This window comes from Vulpes lagopus, chromosome 18 (assembly GCF_018345385.1).
Source record: "Vulpes lagopus strain Blue_001 chromosome 18, ASM1834538v1, whole genome shotgun sequence".
NCBI classification, from domain to species: domain Eukaryota; kingdom Metazoa; phylum Chordata; class Mammalia; order Carnivora; family Canidae; genus Vulpes; species Vulpes lagopus.
This window is the reverse complement of record NC_054841.1, coordinates 27,442,174-27,461,713: the sequence shown is the minus strand read 5'-3', so window position 1 is coordinate 27,461,713 and position 19,540 is coordinate 27,442,174. Positions and strand designations below refer to the sequence as shown.

At 40.7% G+C, this 19,540-nt stretch overlaps 1 protein-coding gene across 1 annotated transcript in view; it reads left to right on the top strand.

The window, feature by feature from the left end:
- CSNK2A1 (casein kinase 2 alpha 1) overlaps positions 1-19,326 on the top strand; it is a 55,856-nt gene extending 36,530 nt beyond the window's left edge. Inside the window, exons 6-13 of the mRNA XM_041732666.1 lie at positions 334-393; positions 2,075-2,158; positions 9,069-9,179; positions 10,082-10,183; positions 11,394-11,494; positions 12,279-12,427; positions 13,881-13,967; positions 16,365-19,326. Of these exons, the coding sequence (XP_041588600.1) occupies positions 334-393; positions 2,075-2,158; positions 9,069-9,179; positions 10,082-10,183; positions 11,394-11,494; positions 12,279-12,427; positions 13,881-13,967; positions 16,365-16,480 (810 nt within the window). The 3' untranslated portion in view covers positions 16,481-19,326. The remainder of the gene's footprint in view (positions 1-333; positions 394-2,074; positions 2,159-9,068; positions 9,180-10,081; positions 10,184-11,393; positions 11,495-12,278; positions 12,428-13,880; positions 13,968-16,364) is intronic.
- Positions 19,327-19,540: the final 214 nt, after the last annotated feature.

The window sequence follows — 19,540 nt, the reverse complement described above, 5'->3', positions numbered from 1 at the left end:
TATGAAAAGGTCTGGAGATAAATGAAAAGCAGACTAAATTGCAAATGTATAACATTAATGCATGTTGCATATATAAATTGGTATATTCCCAACAGTGCATTATAGCTTGAGCAACACAAGTTTAAATAAGTTCACTTTTACGTATAGGATTAAAAACCCAAAGTATCTCTTTTAAAAAGCATATTTTCTGTTGGAGAAGCAGAGACTGGTGAACAGACAGACCTTGGAACAGTGTCAAATGAGCCAAATCTGAGTTTGAATTACTACAAAGATGAGAATTGCCTTCCCATTAGCATTATTTCATGGCTCAAATGTTGCATTTGTCTTTAACAGCAATTGTACCAGACGTTAACAGACTATGATATTCGATTTTACATGTATGAGATTCTGAAGGTAAGGGAACCTGAAAATACTAAATGTCTTTAGTTTGATCTTCCTTTTGTTAAATAGTCCAATTAACTGGAAAAGCCAGTGAATTACCTTTGAAAGTATGTTAAAAGAAGGAGCCTCTCGGGGGATCCATGGGTGGCTCAGTGGTGTGGCACCTGCCTTCGGCCCAGGGCGTGATCATAATCCTGGAGTTCCGGGATCGAGTCCCACATTGGTCTTTCTGCATGGGGCTGGCTTTTCCCTCTGCTTGTTGTCTCCGCCTTTCTGTCTCTCTCTGTGTCTCTCATGAATAAATAAATCTTGGGAAAAAAAAAAAAAGGAGGAGCCTCTCCATATAAGATTTAATAAGTTAATAGCATCAGAACCCTTGTGGTTTTATGGAATAGAGTCTAGTAGGAATGTGATTTAGAAACATTTAAAAGTGAGCTGATACTTTAAAAAATATTTGTAATTTCTGTTGTGCTCCTATGAAAGTTACAATTAAATTATCAAAACTTACAAAAATAATTTCTGATATGCTAGTTTCTGGTATATGTTATTTTACTTAAAATTCAACAAGTAAAACAGTAAACTAATGCAGCCCTCAAAGGGTCATTGTCCTAAGGATTATGTAAATCTCTGCTTAGAGATTGCTTACTTAGAGTGGACTTTGACTTCTAAAGTGGGATCACTATCTTGCTCCTGGTAAGCATTAAGATCAGCATTATAGATGAGAAAATTGCTAAGAGGTGGCTGAAGTTTCTTACCAAATGAGGGTGGCTATAAAGCCTGCATTTGAACCTTAATAGTGCCCTAAAGAGACTATGCTAGAAGAGATAATTGATATTTCCATTGGCTCATGCAATATTGTGGCAAGCAGGACCTCACAAAGTTAGGGATATACTTGTCTAGTCCTGGGAACCATAGGAACCCAAGTTGCCCTTCAGGAAGGACAAAAACTTGGCCAGTAAAAACAAACAAACAAACAAACAAAAAAACTTGGCTAGTGACATCCGCTGGCTTGAAGGCTGGAATTAGCAAACCCCAAAGGTTATGCTACTCAGTTCACCTTAGTTTGAGATTGGACATAGTTTTCAAATCAGATTTGATGTCATAAATTAGGTAACATGGATAAATTTTTGGCTTTGTGAGCCATAGGGTCTTTCTCACGCTACTCATATCTCCTGTGGTAACACAAAAGCAGCCAGAAACGATATGCAAACAAATAGGTATGGCTGGGCGCCAGTAAAACAGTATTCATGAAAATAGGCAGCAGGCCATAGTTGGCCAGTGGGCTATGGTTTGCCAACCTCTACTGTGGACTCTTAACTGGTAGAAGATTATTGTTCTTTGAATGAAAGGTTTGTAGTACAGACCAATTTTCTTCTGAGGGTCCTATGTGAAAATAATCCAGCCTTTGGGTAAGTGGGAGAGATTGGCAGTGATGTGCTGCACACTGGGTGTTTTTTAACAGAAACAATGTTGAAACGACAGGTAGGAACAGAACGTGAAGTTCAGAGACTTGAGTTTGCTTGACTATAGGATCTTGAACAGGTCTCTGAAGAATAACATGGTAGTGATTGTCCTAACTCTGACTCCCATGGGTATTGTGAGGCTAGGAAAACTATAGAGGAAAAAGTTAGAAAGCTTTAAGACTATCACTCCAGTACACTAACTCTTTCTTTCTTACCTGTTCCTCCTACAGGCCCTGGATTATTGTCACAGCATGGGAATTATGCATAGAGATGTGAAGCCCCATAATGTCATGATTGATCATGAGCACAGAAAGGTAAAGCGATAGACTGCCAAGTGTTTTTTATTAGTATGATAGAGTTATCACCTCATCTTCAACACTTTATTCCTAGCATCTGTCATGATCACTGGTACCTATTAAGCACTTGATAAATATTTGCTAAGTGAATGAACTCGTTAACAAATCAGAATGTTGAAATCAGTATTCCTATTGCTAAGAATACTATCAAGAAGGAAACAGATGGGCAGCCCGGGTGGCTTAGCAGTTTAGCGCAGCCTTTGGCCTAGGATGTAATCCTGGAGACCCAGGATCGAGTCCCATGTCAGGCTCCCTGCATGGAGCCTGCTTTCTCCCTCTGCCTGTGTCTGTGCCCCCCCCCCCCCTCTCTGTCTCTCATGAATAAATAAATAAATCTTTAAAAAAATAAAGAAGGAAAAAAAAAAATAAAATAAAAAATAAAAAAATAAAGAAGGAAACAGATTTGGTGTACCTGGCTGGCTCAGTCAGTAGACCATGCAATTCTTGATTTCGGGGTTGTGATTTTAAGCCCCACCTTGGGCATAGAGATTACTTTAAAGAAAAAAAAAAAAGAAGAAGAAGGAAGGAAACCTTAATTAGTGGACAAAACATTAGCTTCAGGCAGGAAAGCTGGCTTCTGGTTTCATTTATTAAATAACTAGTCTCTTGGGGAAACTGCTTTCTCCTCATTTGCTTCCTTTTTCTTACTTATACAATGAGTATAATAATATTGCTTTGTGTACCACTAGGTTATTGTGAGAATTAAGTATACCGAATTATACTTTATTAAAATAAAATTTAATTTATTACATAATTGTAATGTAGATAAGATACTCAGAAAATGCTGCTGCTTATTAACAAGTGTCATGAGGCCCCTAAACTCTACAGATGCTTTAATAGACCTGCACTGACCACATAGCTTTATAGTCCATTTTTTAAGGTTACCAAGCCCACCTTTTATAGGCAGTGATGGCTATCCATTATAGACTTTGGGGACATAGCTGATTTATTCATCAGTTAATATTCTTTTAGACTCAAACTATATAATACGTATCGTTCAAGAGACTGGGGATGGATGTGTGAGACAAATAGACAAAAAAATTCTTGTCCATAGCAAGCTTGTATTTGTGGGAGGCTGGTGGGATAGAAAGTTAAGTGAGGGATCCCTGGGTGGCGCAGCGGTTTGGCGCCTGCCTTTGGCCCGGGGCGTGATCCTGGAGACCCGGGATCGAATCCCGCGTCGGGCTCCCGGTGCATGGAGCCTGCTTCTCCCTCTGCCTGTGTCTCTGCCTCTGTCTCTCTCTCTCTGTGACTATAATAAATAAATTTAAAAAAAATTAAAAAAAAAAAAAGAAAGTTAAGTGATGTGGAAGAGCGGCTCCTGGATGGCTCAGTCTGTTAACCATCTGCCTTCAGCTCAGGTCATGACCTCAGAGTCCTGGGATTAAGCTCTACATCAGGCTCCCTGCTCCGAGGGAAGTCTGCTTCTCTTCTCCCTCTGCCTCTCCCCAATTGATGCACGCACATGTGCTTGCTCTCAGATTCTTATTAAAAAAAAAAAGTCGGGTGTTCGAGTGGCTCAGTTGGTTGAGCATCTGCCTTCAGCTCAGGTCCTGGGATCAAGCCCTGTAAGGGGCTCCCTACTGAGCAAGGAGCCTGCTTCTCTTCCCTCTGCCAGCTGCTCCCCAGTTTGTGCTCTTTCTGTGTCAAATAAAATCTTTAAAAAAAAAAAAGTGATATGGAAGAAAAGTAAATCGTGAATAGGGAACGGTGGAGGGTGTTGTGGTTTTAAGCAAAGTTGTAAAGGGAAGGTTTCTTTGGGAAGGTAACATTTTTAACGACACTTTGAGGGAACCAGCCATGTAATCTCAAAAACAAATGTGTCCCAGATAGATGAAATCTCAGGTGCAAAGGCCCTAAGGCAAGAAAGTGCATGGCATGTTGGAACAAATAAAATCAACAGGGAGGAGAGGAATGAAATGAGATCTGCAAGGTAAAGAGAACCAGATCATGTAAAACCTAAAGGTCATTGCCAGGCCTTTTTTTCCGAAGGTGCAGAGCTTTTTTATGCAAGGTTTGAACAGAGGGTTGACATTCTCCTATTTTCAAAAATTCCTTACACGTTTATTAGAACAATTAAAATAGTGGCAATACCACATGTTGGCAAGGATGCAGAGAAACTCAGTCTCATGCATTGCCGGCAGGAACATGAAGCAGCACAGCCATTTTGAAAAATGTCAGATTGGGGTGCCTGAGTGGCTCAGTCAGTTGGGTGTCTGACTTCAGCTCAAGTCATGATCTCAGGGTCCTAGAATCAAGCCCTGCATCAGGCTCTCTGCTCAGTGGGGAGTCATCTTCTCCCTCTGACCCTCCCGAACTCAAGCTGTCTTTCTCTCTTCTCAGATCTTTTTTTTTTTTTAATTTTCATTTCATTTTATTTATTTCTTTTTAAGATTTTATTTATTCATGAGAGACAGAGGCACAGACACAGGCAGAGGGAGAAGCAGGCTTTATGCAGGGAGCTTGACGTGGGACTCAATCCTGGGTCTCCAGGATCAGGTCCTGGGTTGAAGGTGGCGCTAAGCCACCCAGGCTACCCTCAAATCTTTTTCTTCTTTTTTCTTTTTTTCTTTTTTAAAAGGCACCTGGGTGGCTCAGTCAGTTAAGCATCTACCTTTGGCTCAGGTCATGATCCCAGGATCCTGGATTGAGTCGTGCATTGGGCTCCCTACTCTATGGGGAGCCTGCTTCTCCTCCTTTCTCTGCCCGCCACTCCACCTGCGTGTGCTCTCTTTCTGTGTCAAAAAAATAAGTAAAATCTTTTTTAAAGAAAAAAATGCCAGACTGTTGTTTTTTAGTTTGTAGGTTTCTTAAAACCCTATCATGTATACTAAACAATCCCAGGAATATGGCATTTATCCCAGAGAAGCTAAAACTTAGGTCCACACGAAAATCTATACATGAACACAACTTTATTTGTAATAGGTCAAAATTGGGGAAAGCCCAAATGTCCTTCAATGAGCAAATGGTTGAATTGTGGTATAGCTATACCATGTCATTTTATTACTATGTAGTATTCTTCAGCATTAAAAAGGAAAGAACTAGGGGTGCCTGGCTGGCTCAGTCAGTAGAGCATGCAACTCTTGGGCTTGGAGTTGTAAGTTCAAGCCCCGTTTTGAATGTAGAGATTACTTAAAATATTTTGGGGCTCCTAGGTAGCTCAGTTGGTTAAGCATCTGCCTTCAGCTCAAGTCATGATCCCAGGGTCCTGAGTTGGAACCCCGAGTAGAGCTTCCAGCTCAACAAGGAGCCTGCGGGATCCCTGGGTGGCGCAGCGGTTTGGCGCCTGCCTTTGGCCCAGGGCGCAATCCTGGAGACCCGGGATCGAGTCCCACATCAGGCTCCCGGTGCATGGAGCCTGCTTCCCCCTCTGCCTGTGTCTACCTCTCTCTCTCTCCCTCTGTGACTATCATAAATAAATAAAAATTAATAAAAAAAAATTAAAAAAAAAAAACAAGGAGCCTGCTTCTGCCCCTCCCTCTGCTTGTGCTCTTGCTTGCTCTCTCCTCCAAATAAGTAAGTACATAATTTTTTTAAAGATTTAAAAAAAATCTTTTAAGAAAAGGAAGAACTGGGGCCCCTGGGTGGCTCAGTCAGTTAAGCATCTGATTTGGCTCAGGTCCTGATCTCAGGGTTGTGAGATTGAACCCCGTGTCAGGCTCCACACTCAGCACCAGTCTGCTTGGATATTATTTCCCTCTGCTCCTTCTGCTTGCATGCATGTGTGCTCTCTCTCTCTCTCTCAAATAAATACATAAATCTTTAAAGAGACAAAAAAGGAAAGAGCTAGTGATAATGCACAACTTGATGGATTTCATGCTGAGTGAAAAAAAGCAGTGATAAAAAGTTCCACCAATGAGTCCATTTTCAAAATGACAAAATTAGGGCAGCCCTGGTGGCTCAGCAGTTTAGCACTGCCTTCAGCCCAGGGTGTGATCCTGGAGACCTAGGATCGAGTCCCACGTCGGGCTCCCTGCATGGAGCCTGCTTCTCCCTCTGCCTCTACTTGTATCTCTCTGTGTGTGTCTCTCATGAGTAAATAAATAAAATCTTAAAAAAATAAAAATTAACAAAATGACAAAATTGGGGCTTGAAAACAGAGAGGTTGCCCCAGGGGTTAGGTTAGGAAGTGAGGGGAGGGGATAGCACAAGGGACATCTCTGGTGATGAAAGAGTTCTGTATCTTCTTGAGTTATAGGAATATATGCATTGATAAAGTTGTAAGAACTACATGCATGCATGTGCGTAAAACTGGAAAATAAGATCTGTAGTTATACAAGATGTTACCATTAGGGGAAATTGGGTAAAGGATACACAGAACATCTCCAACTTAGTGTGATTTTATAATCATTTTTAAATGAAAAGCTTTTGATTTGTAGAGAACAGGTAGAGGGCAGAAGTGAAAGCAAAGAGACCAGTTAGGAAAAAAGGCTATTGCGGAAGTCAGATAAGAGGTGGTGATGGCAGTGGATGTGATGCTTATGGTCAGAATAGGGTAGGGCAAATTCACAAATTTGCAGTGGAGTATAAGAGAAATAAGAATCCAGGGTGAAAATTCTTGGCCTGAATGAAAGTATGAATAGAATTATCTTTAGTTGAGAAGGGAGAGGCTGGGTAAAAAGTAGGTTTGCAGGGATAATCAAAGGTTTAGTTTTGGGGCACCCAGGTGGCTCAGTTGGTTGAGTATCTGCCTTTAGCCCAGGTCATGATCCCGGAGTCCTGGCATTGGGCCCCAAGTCAGGCTTCCTTGCTTAGTGGGGAGTCTGCTTCTCCTTCACCCTTCCCTTGCTCATGTTCCTTCTCCTTCTCTTTCTCTCTCAAATAAATAAATAATTTTTAAAAGGTTTAGTTTTGGTCTGTTAGACAATTGCAAGAGTCAGTTGGCAGGAGGCACAGGCTAGAGAGTATAGGTGGAAAAGGCTGAGATGATGGGACACCTGAGTGGCTCAGCAGTTGAGCTTCTGTCCTTGCCTCAAGGTGGGATCCTAAAGCTGTAGGATCGAGTCCCGCATCAGACTCTCTGCGTGCAGCCTGCTTCTCCTCCCTCTTCCTGTGTCTCTACCTCTCCGGTGTGTCTCTCATTAATAAATAAATAAAATATTTACCCAAAAAAAAAAAAAAAAAAAAAGGCTGAGATGCTATTTGTGAAGCCACAAACCAGAAATGGTCATCTGGGAGTACCTGTTGATACAAAAAGGTCAAAGAGAACTCTGAAGCACTAATGTTAAAGGGGTAAAAAGAAAAAGGATACAACGATTATGTTTTCTTTGTAACTTTTGTTACATTTCCCTTCTGTACTGAAACAAGGAAAACATGTACCTAGTTAACAGTGAACTTACAGAGATGGTGTCAGAGTGGTCAGGCACTACTCAAGCCCTACTGCTCATTCTTCAGATCATGGTCATGCTTTGCACAGTGGGCAAATAAGGTTGCCTCTTGGTCTTGTCTACTTCGTTTTCCATTTTGAGGATACATTTTGATGAGAGCTTTTGGTTTGGCTTTTCCCTTCATTTTGCTCAGCAAATTTTTTTTTCAGCTTTTATTTATCTATCTTTGGGAGAGAGAGATTAGGGGGAGGAGCAGAGGGAGAGGGACATGCAGACTCTGTTCTGAGCACAGAGCCTGACGCAGGGCCTGAGACCAACACCCGAGCCAAAATCATGAGTCAGATGCCCAGCCAACTGAGCCACCCAGGTGCCCCACAAATATTTTCCTTGTATGTACTGGGCATCATGCTGAATTGTAAAAGTTGCAGAAGTGAATTAATTATACATTCTTCCCTCAAGGAACTTATAGTGTATAATTTAAAAAGAAAGGTAGAAAACAAATATAGGGATCCCTGGGTGGCGCAGCGGTTTGGCGCCTGCCTTTGGCCCAGGGCGCGATCCTGGAGACCCGGGATCGAATCCCACGTCGGGCTCCCGGTGCATGGAGCCTGCTTCTCCCTCTGCCTGTGTCTCTGCCTCTCTCTCTCTCTCTCTCTCACTGTGTGCCTATCATAAATAAATAAAAATTAAAAAAAAAAAAGAAAGAAAGAAAACAAATATAAAGAGTTGTGAATCTGGGGGCAACCCGGGTGGCTCAGCAGTTTAGTGCCACCTTCAGCCCAGGGTCTGATCCTGAAGGCTCCCTGCATGGAGCCTGCTTCTCCCTCTGCCTGTGTCTCTGCTTTCTCTCTCTCTCTCTCTCTCTCTCTCTCGAATGAATAAATCTTAAAAAAAAAAAAAGTTGTGATTCTGTTAAACATATTTGAGGGTCAGGGCTAAAGACAAGGGTTGGTTCTACTTGGATAATTAGAAAAGACTTGAAGGGCTAACTTGAATATCTCAAAAGATGGGGATATGTTTATTTAGGAGTCTAGGTTGGACAATTGAAGACATTCTAGTTAGAGGAGCAGTTCAAGAAATTGTGCAGAAGCGCAAATTGAGGTGGTTTTTTTCAGTAACTGTAAGTCTCACTAGAGCACAGGAACTAAATCATGGAGACCCTATATGCCAAGCCAAAAAGTTTGATTTTTTTTTTTTTTTTAGGATTTTATGTATTTATTTGAGAGAGATAAAGCTTGAGCACAAGCGAGGGGAGGCAGAGGGAGAAGCAAACTCTCCCCATTCAGCGGGTAGCCTGATGTGAGGCTGGATCCCAGGACCCTGGGATTATGACCTGAGCCAAAGGCAGATGTTTAACTGACTGAGCCACCCAGATGCCCTAAGAAGTCTGGTTTTCATTTTAAATGCACTAGGTAGTCACTGGAAATATTTCCATAAGAGAGCATTATGGCTGCTTTTTTTTTTTTTTTAAGAGTATTCTGATGGCAGTGTGAGGGGTAGCTTGAAAGATAAAATTGCTCATGATTCTATTTTTCTTTCAGCTACGACTAATAGACTGGGGTTTGGCTGAGTTTTACCATCCTGGCCAAGAATATAATGTCAGAGTTGCTTCCCGATACTTCAAAGGTCCTGAGCTACTTGTAGACTATCAGGTGAGAAGAGAAGAGCAGATAAAATTTCAGTCCTATGTTTTACACTTGAAAAATGTCATGTTTGTGCTTTTGAGTAGGCCATTTATGCACATACATGGCTGGCCCTCTCATAGGAGTATAAAATATGGAACACTTCATCATAACTTGTGTTATTTTTATTGTCATGATGTTGGGAGAATAAGAATAAATCTACATTTGATCTGACTGAAGAGAAAGTACACCAAAGATACTTTTTCTAATCAGAAATTCCAGAGCTAGTTTGAGAATTTTACGCTAGGTTTAACCAACATTAATGTAAACTCAAAAATGTTCTCTTGTGATTTTCTTAAATTGTGTTCTAAAGACCTTCTCCTTACCAAGAAAGGGGGGAAAAAACCCTCTTTCTCCTTACAGAAACAAATCCTTGGTATTACCTTTCATTCCTAGTCCTCCCAGGTGTTATTATCCAGATACCTTACAGCATTGGGTCTCTGTCCTAGAAATTGCTTTTCTGGGACCCCAAAGCTATTTAAGCCTGAACTCAAAAAACATTTTGTACATAAAAATGTTTTTCACATTATTTATAATGATGATGAAAAACAATACACATTGTTTTATTATAGGAGGAATTAAAGATTAAATTTTGAAACATTTATGCAATAAAATAATGCTACACATTAAAAGTTTTCCATGTGCTGTAACAATTTGAGACCTTCTTAGGTAAGTGGAGAAAGTAAAAAATGGGGTAGAAGTGGGGTGGAAGCATAGAAAAAAAGACTGAAAATACATGAAGGTGTTAATGGTTTTTGGATTTTGAGTCAATGGAATGATATATATTTTTTTTAATAGTAAAGAACAATTTTTTATTTTGACAGGATATTCATATTTCATGTATGATAACTGACTTTTTTACTTTAATGCAGATGTACGATTATAGTTTGGATATGTGGAGCTTGGGTTGTATGCTGGCAAGTATGATCTTCCGGAAGGAGCCATTTTTCCATGGACATGACAATTATGATCAGGTGATAAATATTGTTCCCATTAGGGAACTTATTGGTCTAACTTAGTGATGACCAGGTCTGCTACCCATTAGAAACTACTGTTGATCTTGCTAATTGTACAGGTGACCAGCCCGCCACTTGAGACCTGTTGAATCAGAACCTCTTAGGGTAGGGCCCTAGCATAATTTTCAGTTTATCCCTTGTTCAGCCAAGCTGACTGATTTTCCTATTGGTGTTTTGAAATCTACCAGTTCAGCCTTTTGAAATCAGAGTATTTCTCCTAGTCTTTAGTTTGCAGTGCTTGCTTTATTGTGAGGTACATGTGTAAATTACTTTGTAAAACAATATACAATTAAAGGAACAATAGTTTAAGAAATAGGACATTACCTTAGAATCTCCTAGTGGTGAGCTTTCTTTAGAGTTGTTTCCCCCAGCATGGTGGGAATGTTTCCTCCAACATACTGGTTTGTGTGTGGTATTTCTATGATTCATTTTGTCTCTTTTTATGGATTAAGTTGATGTTTGTCTGTAGAAATATAGTTGGTGTTTTTTTATACTAGCTCCACTTCCCCTTGAAGATCAAGGGGCCATTTCATTCAAGAGAACCTGGAATGATTCTAGGACCTTGTGGAAGGTACTGTTGCCTTGGTGGAGCACAATGACCATTTTTATGAGTCAGTGCCACCTGAATTTAGTTAAAATCAGTAAGTCTGTAGTCAGGACTATGCAGGAATGAAGAATACAGAATTAAAAAAAAAGAATAGTCCCTTCTCTCAAATAGCTCATACTCTATTCAGTAAGGGAACAGAACATATAAGGAAATAAGTTACAGTCATAAATGTCAGAGTAGAGCTGTAGACCAGGTACAAAAGTCAGTTGTAGTGATAGTAGTGGTCTGAATGTACAAGAGCAGCTTCCCAAAAGAAATGACATTTTCAGTTGGGTTGTGAGGTGGGGGAAATAATGCTTGACCAGAGAGACCTTTTAAGGGGGAAGGAACCAGGTTACAAGACTATTTGCTTTTTTCCTGACACCTTCATATTGAGTAATAATTTAGAGAATTTTGTGTGGAAATTCTTTCCTGCCGTGCACAGAAATTTTAAATAAGTTGTGAGGAGTTCACATTCATACGTCTAACCATAGTGACCCCTTTCTGTTATTCACTTATGGCTGGTTGATTTAATTATGTAACATGTTTGTGGTGTGGGCTTTTGTGTCTTTTCAATCCTAGTTGGTGAGGATAGCCAAGGTTCTGGGGACAGAAGATTTATATGACTATATTGACAAATACAACATTGAATTAGATCCACGTTTCAATGATATCTTGGGCAGGTAAGCCATAAAACAAAATCTGTGCTTCTGTGCTTTAGCACTTGGATGTAAACAGATACTTTGGATCCTCAAAATGGTTACATTCTCTTTGCCAACACTGCAGGTGTGTCAGTGATCTGGTTGATGCAGGGTGTTGCATGGGCAGGCCTGTAGTAAAAGTATTGGACTGAGTGGTCCACTTCCCAGATTCACTTATCAGGAGTCTGAAAGTGGAGAGTATGGTTGGCAAATTCTGTCAAGTGAATTATAGGTTCCAGGAGAATGGTTATAGTTGGTCAAAAATCAGAATCTCTTGATTTAGCTTGTTTCTCCAAATGACAAAACCCTCTTTCTTTAAAAGAATAATAGAAAAAGGAAATGCATGCTTCAAGACTGATTTGCAGACGGTGGACTCTGACAATAGGCACTAGACAAAATATGAATTCATAAACCACTTAACTGGAGGAAGTGGACTTGCCTGATGAAAAGGCTTTTGCTGGCCAAGCAGCAGAGATGCCAGGAATTTATGTGGGGATGGGAAAGAGGTCAGATTAACCCTCCTGACCTTTTTGCTACACAGGAGCACTTAATCCTATAAAGTAACCTGAATTATGTTTTGTAGAATCCTCGGGACTCAGATTTCTCTTTTCTGCGACTTTGCTAATTCCAATCTCCAATTAGTTTTATTGTCTTCCTAGTGGCAGAGTGGTACAAAATCTACTCTCTTGAGTTTTGATCTTTCTTTGTTATTGATTGGGCTTTTATGCCTGTTGGTCCATTTCTCATTCTCCCTTTGGTTCTACAGACACTCCCGTAAGCGATGGGAACGCTTCGTCCACAGTGAAAACCAACACCTTGTCAGCCCTGAGGCCTTGGATTTCTTAGACAAGCTTTTGCGATATGACCACCAGTCACGGCTTACGGCAAGAGAGGCCATGGAGCACCCCTATTTCTGTGAGTCCAACTGTCCAGTCCACAGAGCCTATGCAGGCCCACCCAGCCACCTATACAAGGCATGGGAGAATATGTGTTGTGAAGAAAGCTCTGGGTCCAGCAGAATTGAAATCCCAGCTGTAGTTAGCTTGCAGGAAAGTTAGTAAACCTTGGTTTCTTCACATGGACATAGTGATGGCAGCTGTCTTGCAGAATTGTTGGGAGGAGTCGAGTTATCTAACAGAGTATCTACTACATGATCACTCCTGAGTAAACTGCTTTTCTTCCTATGTGGGTGATGGTTCTCAAGCCTGGAGTGGTTGGATTAGAATAACAGCTCTTTAACTGACTTTGTCTGGTACTCATTCATTGGACAAAGCCAAGGAGGCTTGAACATCTTATCATATGAACACCTTGACCTAAGTTTATGAGCATAGCTCACTGTGCTGTCCTGGGTGAAAATGCCACTTAGTCCCACCTCATCCTCACTGTGATGTTAGCCTCAGTGTTAGATCACTCCTTGGGGAGTACTGTGGTTGTTTTGTAGTGAACCGATTATAATCTTGCTAGGTCTTCTGTACCTTAAGCAAACTGACAGGCTGATTGAAATGGAGAGTGAAGTCTGCTCATAGCATCAACCTGCACAAACCTGTAGCTTTGGCCACATTGGCTCCATGTTTGACCCGCTGAGCTGTGGACTGCAGTAAAAGCAGTTCACTCTGGTAATATATTACTGTCTTGGCCAGGTTAGATTGTATTATCTCATTAAAACCTAATAAGATTATTTTTGTTTTAAATTACCTCTACTGGGCAGCCCTCGTGGCTCAGTGGTTTAGTGCTGCCTTCAGCCCAGGGTATGATCCTGGAGACCTGGGATTGAGTCCCACATCAGGTTCCCTGCATGGAGCCTGCTTCTCCCTCTGCCTGTGTCTCCGCCTCTCTCTCTGTGTCTCTCATGAATAAATAAATAAAATCTTTAAAAAAAAATTAGCTCTACTGTAGATGATTATATCTTCCTCCAATTTGGTTTAAGAGTAAGTCTTTACCACAGTTTGACAGGAAAGATAGTCGTATTTTTTTTTTTAAGATTTTATTTATTATTTATTTATTTATTTATTTATTCATTCATTCATTCATTCATTCATTCATTCATGAGAGACACACAGAGAGAGTGGAGACATAGGCATAGGGAGAAGCAAACTCCCCACAGGGTGCCTGATGTGGAGCTTGATCCCAGGACCCAGGGATCACAACCTGAGCCAAAGGCAAGCGCTCAACCACTGAGCCACCCAGGTGTCCTGATAGTCCTATTTTATATTACTGGTCTAATTCATGGTGAAGGCTCTTAAGCACCTTATGTTCTTCTGGGAATAACATAGACTCTAAGTAAAATGCAGAGGATGAGGGTGGCTGCTTAAAGGCCCCATACTGTTACCTTCAAGTGTAACAGAACCTAACCCTTTGTCTTTTCTAGATACTGTTGTGAAGGACCAGGCTCGAATGGGCTCATCTAGCATGCCAGGGGGCAGTACGCCTGTCAGCAGCGCCAATATGATGTCAGGTCAGTTCACTGCTAACTTTCCTAGGGGGACAGAAGTAGAAGTCAGTTATTATTCTTAGTTTCCCCCCTCTCTGTGGCCTGATTTCTTACGGCCCTTCTCTTTTCTATAATGATTATCTTCTTGTCAGTACTGACCTGTGTGGTCTCCTTACCAGGTTTCAGCATGGTTTTTGATAACTGGTATACTTTAGTGACACTGAGTATTGTATCAACAGTTCCTTCTAGGCCAGAGTCCCAAAAATTTCTCATAGGGATTTGAATATCCCAACAAACCGTGAAGAGTAAAATAAGATTTTCATCTCACAGTTTAGAGTGACGGTAGTTAAATGATTCTCATAAACAAGATTAAGAAATTGGGAGTGGGGTTAAAGGTAGGGTTTATACATAAGTATATACATGTATAAGAATGGTTCTTCAGAGCATCTATAATGTGCCTAGTAACTTGTAAAGCCTTGTATGAAATTATTCTTTGTTATTATTGAGTCATCATGAATTAGTGAGGTTTTGTACAGAGTACATGGTGTTTGTTTTTTTTTTTTTTTTAAGATTTTATTTATTCATGAGAGAGAGGGGGGCAGAGACACGGGCAGAGGGAGAAGCAGGCTCCATGCAGAGAGCCTGTTGTGGGACTCGATCCTAGGACCCTGGGATCACGCCCTGAGCTGAAGGCAGATGCAGACATTCAACCTCTGAGCCACCCAGGCATCCCCAGAGTACATGGTTTTGTAAAAGAAACTATATGCTCTTCCCCTAAGAATTGTACATGTAGGCAACATTCATGTGGGTGTACTTGTGGTAGTAAGGACATTTACTTAGACACCCTCAGAGAATTGTCACAATTTTTTTTTTTTTTTTTTAAGGACTAGCTACCTTCTAGAACTTATCCTCTAGGTATCTTGCCTATGGGCAAAATGATGTATATCCAAGGCTGCTAATTATGGCCTTATTTGTAAGAGCAAAGCATTGAAAACAGCTCTTAATGGGGAACTGGTTATATGAATTATGGGATATCCATTCAGTAGAAAGCTGTATAGCCAGAAAAAAGAATAAGTAAGTGTTTCATGTACTTTTTTAGCTCCAACTCCAAAATAATAATGTGAAATGAAAAGAACAAGATGCAAAACCATGTCCAAGACCAGGAGTGGACAAGAATATATAATTATATATAATCAACATTCATATATATGATTTTTATATGCACATTCTTAAACATTTCTATTCATGTATATGCATGCATAAAATATTTCTGGAGGGCTATACCCCCAAAATGGTACCATAAATTGGCCAAGCAGACTTGCAAGAGAAATTTTTTACTATATGCTCTTATGAACCTTTGGTATTTTATATCATGTGAGTCTATTACCTGTTTAAAATATATATATATGTACATATATACATACATACATATACATACATACATATATATATATATAGCAATTGAAAATTAACTGGATGACTGAGGAAAGCAATCTAATAGGTAATTTCTGGTCATCTGATGAATAAAAGAAATCAAATGGAAATAAATTCTAAAACTGTTTTAGCATTTCCTCACTGAAAATGACTTGGTAATTTTGAAAGCTGCCAGCTAACTAGGCAGCATGATATAGGAGCTTTGACTCTGGCCTTGTGCTGTTCAGTAGGGCCGTGACTGGTCATGTGTGACAAATTAATTAAAATTGAGTAAAATTTTAAAATACAGCTCCTTGATTGTACTAGCCTGATTGTAAGTTCTCAGTAGCCATGTGCAGATAGTGACCACTGTATTAACAGGGTACAGAGCAGAAAGTTTGGTTGGGTAGTGCTGCCCTAGACAGGCCTTATTTTTAATTCAAGCATAGTTTCCACTTACCAGCTGTGTGCTTTGTACAAACTTCCTAGACTTTGATTTCTTTACTTGTCTCCTAAGTTATTTAGAAATTAGTTTTATATATATATAAGGTTTTATTTCTCTATTTTGAGAGAGAAATCAAGTGAACATGGGTTGGGAGTGAGGGGAGAGAAGCAGAGGGAGAGGGAGAGGCAGGGAACCTGATGCAGGGCTTTGATTCCAGGACCCTGGGATCATGACCTGAGCTGAAGGCAGATACTTAACCAGCTGAGGCACTCAGGTGCCCCTAGAACTTAATTTTAATTTGAAATTAGATTTAATTTGTAAAATTCTGGCTGAATAGAGGCCTTCAGAAAAAGAATTACTGGGGTGCCTGGCTGTCTCAATCAGAAGAGCCTGCAGCTCTTAATCCTTGGGATTATAAATTTGAGCCCCATGCTGGTGTAGAGATTACAAAAAGAGAAAGAAAAAAGAACTGTTGTGTCACTTTTGAAATAGGTTCTATGAGAAACTGGTGACTAAGATTTCCAAGGTTGGTGTCTGGCTCACTCTTAGCTGTTTTCTTTTAGGGATTTCTTCAGTGCCAACCCCTTCACCCCTTGGACCTCTGGCAGGCTCACCAGTGATTGCTGCTGCCAACCCCCTTGGGATGCCCGTTCCAGCTGCCGCTGGCGCTCAACAGTAATGGCCCCTTCTGTCTCCTGATGCCTAAGCAGAGGTGGGGGAGTCCACGCTCTCCTTGATGCAGCTTGCGCCTGGCGGGGAGGGGTGAAATACTTCAGAAGCACCGTGTCTGAACCGTTGCTTGTGGATTTATAGTAGTTCAGTCATAAAAAAAAAAATTATAATAGGCTGATTTTCTTTTTTTTTTTCTTTTTTTTTTCCTTTTTTTTTTAAACTCGAACTTTTCATAACTCAGGGGATTCCCTGAAAAATTACCTGCAGGTGGAATATTTCACGGACAAAACTTTTCCCCCCCTTTCAAATTCAGTTTCTCATCACTAAAGAACAAAGATGAACCGATGAACCAGCCTCAATCCCGGCTGCTGCATTTGGGTGGAGATATCTTCCCATGTGCACCATTGCTCCCCCACCATCCCACACTTTGGGGGGTTTATATCTCATGCTCTTCTCCAGAGATTACAAAAATGTAGCTTCTTCAAGGGAAGTGGGAAGGAAGGAGGAAGGGAGGACCCAACCTATAAGAGCAGTGTACTGCTGGTCACTTTTCTCACTTTACTTCAAGTGCTTCAGTGGGGTTGTCCTGGTAAATCTAGTGGAAATATGTCTTAGTTTCATTGAGATGCTGAAAATCTACCCAAAGTGCAGAGAGCTCCTGAAAACTTCTGTTCAGTATGAATCATGTCTTACTGACCTAACCCTAAATCCAACTCACTTCTACTTTTAGTTTCAGTTCAGTTTAAAATTCTAATACTTTCCTTCCCAGGCTCCTTATCTCTGTCCCCTCCCCTTTCATCTCCCCACATGCGCTATAGCTGGTGGGAGGGGGAGGAAAAACCTTTTTCCGTTTTCTTTGACTTGGCCATTTTGAATTCAGTTAGTTACTGGGCTTAACTTATTGCTTTTTACAAAAGAAAAACATTGTCTATATAGGTTTCATGCTAGCAACTCTTTAAGAGCTAATGGAAGATGTGGCCACACCGAGTTTCATCTTAAGCTTTCTACCTTCTTTTATTCCTTTCTTCCCCTTCCTTCACATGCCATCCAGTGAGAAGACCTGCCCCTCAGTCTTGTAAATGTATCTGAGAGGTAGGAGCAGAGCCACTATCTCCAGTGGAACTGAAATGGTAGACCTGTAATTGTGGGAAAACTATAAACTCTTGTTACAGCCCTGCCACCCCTTGCTGTGTGTATATATATAATACTTTGTCCTTCATATGTGAAAGATCCAGTGTTGGAATTCTTTGGTGTAAATAAACGTTTGGTTTTATTTATCAAGGTTAGATTTAAGTTCCCTGTGTAAAGGTCTCGCTGGGTGGGTGTCTCACGTTCACATCTGAGGGGCCTGCAGCCCTGTACCGTGGAGGCTTCCCAAGGCCCCCATTTTTATACACCCCTCATTCAACCCATGGTACCGGGCAGGGCAGAGAGGCCTTAAAAAAGCACCACAAGCCAAAGCGTCTCTGGGGATTAAGGATCCTTTGCCATAAAACTCATTTTGTGTCTCAGCAGTGCAGGGATTGGGGATGGAAAAGTTGCCAGTTTTTGTGTGTTTGTGTGTGTGTAAAGTGGATTTTCCACTGTAATCCAACCACCTAAGTTTATCAGGTGCTTCACTGAGGAAGCCTAGTTTTTTAAGCACAATAGCAAAACCATCAGCTCTGTATTTTCTCCTGTTCTTTCATTACAGTAGCTGCTTGTGGGAACTAGGAAAAATTCTTCCAACATATTTGAAGGCCTAAAGTCTTAGTTCCCCTTTCTCCTACCTTTATAGATCATAAGTCTTTCTCGCCTGGGCGCCATAGACAAGCATAATTGTTTCACGAGTTGAATTTAATGAACTTATCTAACTTTATAACCCATCTTGGCTCTAGTAATTTGATCAAGGTGGTAGCTTTCGTGAATATAATGGTAAACTTTACAGGAAGCTAAAGCCTCCTTTTATAATGCTTCTCAACCATAGGGAAAACATTCTGACTGTGTGGCAGGGTGATTTTCTTTCTTGTGGCCACTTACAGTGGGTATTTATTGTTCTTGACCCTTTTATGCCCTAGAATGCTGTGGGGGTGACCATGTTGAATTTGTGCAGAAGCTAAAAGCACCGGATGTGCCAGAGATGCAATTTGTGATTACGTTTGCACTGGATTGTGATTTGAACAGGACACTTATGACTAATGAACTCTTTCTTTTGAGGTGGGGAGGAGGGTTGTAAATCGAGACTTCACATCCCACCCTTATAGCTCAGAGAATCTAGTTGTGGCTGAGGCTGATGTGGGGAGCTGCAGACAGCTGGACCTCCTAAACACGCATCAGACCTTGCAAGAGATGGAAGGTGAATGCAGAGGACTCTGAAATGCCACCCAAGAGCCTTTTAAAATAAATAGAAGTTTTTAAAATGCTACTTAAGGAGTCACTGCAGAAGCATGAAAAAAAAAAAAAAAAAAAGAAGACCCAGTCGGCGGGTGGGTGGGGGGCAAGGGTTTACAGAGTAACAACTTCTGTGTTGTTGTAAATTACCTCATCTGTATACCTTGTATTGGGACACTTTATTTCTCAGCACTACCTGTGTCTGCATTGATGAGATGGCAGGAAATGGAATGCCAATGTAAGACAGTTGTGTTGGCAATTACTCTGAAAGGTTTTTTTTTTTTTTTTTAAGTATTTTTAAACTTTGTTTGAAGTGGCCCCTCCCCCCTTTTTAAGTTTGAAGTCAGAAGTTTCCCCTCGCCCCCTTGATTGATTGGATGTAATTGTATTGTAATTGGTATAACTAAAACATAACTGTGCTGGGAAGAAGTTGTGCCATGAAGGTCTTTAATTTTTTTTTTTAAATAAAAACATTTAAACAAATGAAATGTCCCTGCAGCCTGAGCAATATGCTTCTCCAACCGACACCGTGTGTGATAGATGGATTAGTTCTCATGTGCTTTGAATTTAATATTGGGTTGATGGAGATGTGAAATGGGATGGATTAAGATTGGTTGAGGAGCACTGAAGTCTGGAACTTTTTGACCTCAAGATTCAGTGAAAAGAGCATGGTGTTGTTGCTAAACAGGATTGGTTT